Source organism: Otolemur garnettii, unplaced genomic scaffold, assembly GCF_000181295.1.
Source record: "Otolemur garnettii isolate 467f Iridium unplaced genomic scaffold, OtoGar3 scaffold00058, whole genome shotgun sequence".
NCBI lineage: Eukaryota > Metazoa > Chordata > Mammalia > Primates > Galagidae > Otolemur > Otolemur garnettii.
Genome location: NW_003852453.1, coordinates 10,246,170 through 10,249,674, shown reverse-complemented (window position 1 = coordinate 10,249,674; position 3,505 = coordinate 10,246,170). Strand labels below are relative to the sequence as shown.

Sequence of the window (3,505 nt, the reverse complement as noted above, 5' to 3'; positions counted from 1 at the left end):
AAAGAAAAAGGCTGGAAAGAAATACACTGACCTGTCAACACTGGCTGGGGGTGACTATATACATAGTGACTGTTATTTTTCTCCTTTTCTTTTCCTTATTTAGGAAGATATAAAGGAAAAAAAGAGATGCTGAGGGAATGTGGGCCCTGAGTTTAGGTTACAGTCATATTAAAAAACAAAAATAGGCCAGGCACAGTGGTTCACGCAAGCCTGTGATCCCAGCCTCTTGGAGGCTGGGGCAGGCGTATCTCTTCAGCTCAGGAGTTCCAGACCGTCCTGAGCCAGAGTGAAACCCCCCTTCTAAAAATAGCTGGGTATTGTGGGAGGTGCCTGTAGTCCCAGCTACTTGGGAGGCTGAGGCAAGAGAATCGCTTGAGCCCAAGAGTTAGAGGTGAGCTATGATGCCATGGCAGTCTGAGGGCAACAAAGACTGTCTCAAAAAAATGTGAGACTCTGTCTCAAACAAAACACCCCCCACCCCCGCAACCCCTAAACCCTTATTTAAAGATGCAGGTTCTTGTTTGCTCCTGGGAGGAGGGGTGAGGACCCAGGTAGGCCTAGACTTGGGTGGGGCTGGGAGGCAGGGCCCTCCTGTTCCACACACCCCAAATGGATCTCCACAGCAACCAGTGAAGATAAACTGAGCTCTGGTGACAGGTTGTGCCTTCAGCCACTGGGTTTCCAAGATTTTAGCAGAGTCTGGGGGTGGATGGCTCCTCAGTTTCCTGAGGAGATGAGGCTTCTGCCAAGTCTCTCCTCTGGCCTTGGCTCTGAGGAAGAGCTTGATGAGAGGCCTTTCATCCTCCCCTCTCTTGTCCCTGGGCCCCCACACTGCCCAGTGACCTTTTGGGCTTCTGGATGACCCTAAGGCCTCAGGCAGGGGCAGTGCTGAGTTGGGATCTGCTGCTTTCTCTGCAGGGAAGCTGACAAGATGGTGTCTGCCCCAGACCCTCTTGCCGCCTGCCAAGACTTCTGTGGCACGGGGAGCTCATGGGCTGGTTTCTAGATGAGCCTGAGAGGCCTTCGGGGCTTCCAAGGGTCAGTACTTCCTACTCTCCTCAGCCAGTTTCAACACAAAGAGAGGAAGGGGTGGGATCGAGCCTGGAGGGACCCTGCCTGTGGACTTGCAGAGGCCTGGCCTGCTCCATGGTGGGGCTGGGATGCCTGCTTCAGCCGGTCATTGCATTCCTGGGGGCCCAGGCTAGTACCAAATAGGCATGGCTGACAGCATGGACCTGTGGGCTAAGCCACACCTCCCACCTCACTGGCCACACCCAGACCCAAGGGGCAGCCCCTGCCTCAGTCCCTGTTCTTCTGGGGTCTCATCTGCACTCTGCACAGGCCTGGCAGGCTTCTCAGGGAGGAGAGGGCAGGTCTTGGGTGTCTCCTCCCCCTCTGAGCAGTATGCGCTGAGGGGAACTTTTGGAACCAAAGTGGCACTGTTTTCCATCTCTTTGTGCCCAGCTCTGGGCTCCTATCCAGGGTGGGTTTTCAGGCTGCCCAGGACCCAGCCTGAGTCAATGGGAGGGCTGCGGGCCTGGCCTGGTTCTTCCTGCCCTCCTAGAAGTAGAGAGTGTGTGGGAAGCTGGGTTGTCCTTTCTCAGCACAAATGGATGGCAAACAAATTCCACAGGCCTTCCCTGCCCCACCCCAGCAGGGTGAGCCCAGGTCTCCTGCCTCCCCCTCCTCTGGCCTATTGAGAGCAGGCCTAAGCTCAGCCCTCCTGGGCTTCGTTGCCAAAGGCCATTGGGAAGGAGCCCCCACAGTACTGGGAACCAAAGTCTCCCCGGCGTTAAGGGCAAGTCCCCAATCCTATGTGTACCCCTGCCACCTGCAGGCCCTTCCAACTGTGAGCTCCAGCCCAAGGCCTCTTACAAATGAGGCCACACTCGCTGCCTGTACACTTTAATCAGTGCAAATTATTTACAGAAAAAAATGTATGTGGGTGGACACTGGACCCCACCCCCACCCCATGGCTGGCTCTCTGGTCCTACAGAGGTGGGGAGAGGTGCTGGACCCATACTTGGTGCCAGCCCACAAGAAGCCACCACTTGAAGATAGGCCGGCAGAATCCCGTCCTCCCAGGCACCCCACTTGCTCAGGGTTGTGGGGGAGCAGGGGAGACAGAGCCGGCTGTACAGTACCATTTCCCACGGCAGCCTCAGCTTCCTGCTTGTTTTGGGAAGGAAAATGAGGAAGGAAGCATCCCCGCCCTCAGGCTGAGCCCAGCAGGAGGAGAGCCTCCTTGGCCACAATGGGCTCCTTTAGGGGTTAAGAGTCTGCATGAGGGGCTGAAGTGAGCTGCTGGCCTGGCCCTCCCAGTATCTGTCCTCCCAGTCCCCTGGGGGACAGGGAGCAGGAGGGAAGACTCCACTCTTGGTTTCTGCTAGGGCAAGGCCAGTGCTACTCTTGGAGGAAGGGCCTTGGCAGATTCCCTTTGGTCCTTGGTAAGGCAGGCCCAGGGCCCCTTCTCCAGAGAGGTATGGAGATGGGGGCCCAAAGGGCATGTGGGAACTGGAGGCTGCCACAGGTTAGGGGCAGATGGGCTTCTCAGGGTTGCTGGAGCTATCAAGGTGGGCTGGGAAGGAACCAAGCCTCAACTCGAGGCAGAGGCCAGTAGCCCACCTCTCTACACCCTCTCCTCTGGCCTGGGGCTGCCTCTGGGTGAAAAGCTCTTCCTAAGGCCAGACTCAGGAGGGTGGGGATCCATTTGGGCTGGCCAGTCTCCAACTGGGCAAATAGGGTCATGGTTATGATCCTAGGGCTCAGGCTGAGGAGGAGCCAGCCCACGCTCCAAGGTAGGCCTCTACCCGTGCTCCTGTGGCTGCGGCCAAGCCAGGGTGGATGGGGGGACCTGAATCCCTATCCAGAGCAGAACTGCATTTAGAAAACTCTAAACATTCTGCCCTGGTCAGGAAAGCAAAACAAATGCTCACATAAGGTGCAAAAAACAAGGAAAAAAAAAAAAAACTCACTCCCCCCAACCCCCTGGGCATAAATAAGGAAAGCAGGACTGCCGGGATGTTTGAGGGCTGCAGAGAGCCCCTAGGAGCCACCACAGAACCACAGGCCCCCGAGCACCGTGAGGACAGGAGGGCAGGTGGGTGTCAGACCCATTCCTGCAGGGAGCGCTTGCAGTAGAGCAGCACGCGCGGCGCGCCCTTGCGCTGCATGTGCACCAGTGCATAGGTGAGGCCCAGGACGCAGAGCAGCAGCAGCAGCGGCACCAGCACCATCACCACGTTCACTGTCCGCACCACCTCCTCCATCTGCACCACCACGCGGCTGCCCCCATCCCTGTCCCTGTCCCCATCCGCTCCGGCCCCAAAGTCCCCCTCGCCGCCTTCCACATCGCCATCGGCGCCATCACTGTCCACCCCGGGCTCTGCACCCCCATCGGGGTTGAAGGGTGGACGGGCCACGTCAGGCCATCGGTGGTCTGGCTCCACATGCTCCTGGCAGCCCATAAAGTCCCGCAGGATGGACTTGGGGTAGCCAGGCTCCA

General features: G+C 57.9%; 1 protein-coding gene across 1 annotated transcript in view; it reads right to left on the bottom strand.

Annotated features, from left to right (window-relative positions):
- Window positions 1-1,889: 1,889 nt before the first annotated feature.
- Window positions 1,890-3,505, bottom strand: part of MMP15 (matrix metallopeptidase 15) — a 17,336-nt gene continuing 15,720 nt past the window's right edge. The window contains exon 9 of the mRNA XM_023514766.1: window positions 1,890-3,503. Coding sequence (XP_023370534.1) covers window positions 3,108-3,503 — 396 coding nt within the window. The 3' untranslated portion in view covers window positions 1,890-3,107. The remainder of the gene's footprint in view (window positions 3,504-3,505) is intronic.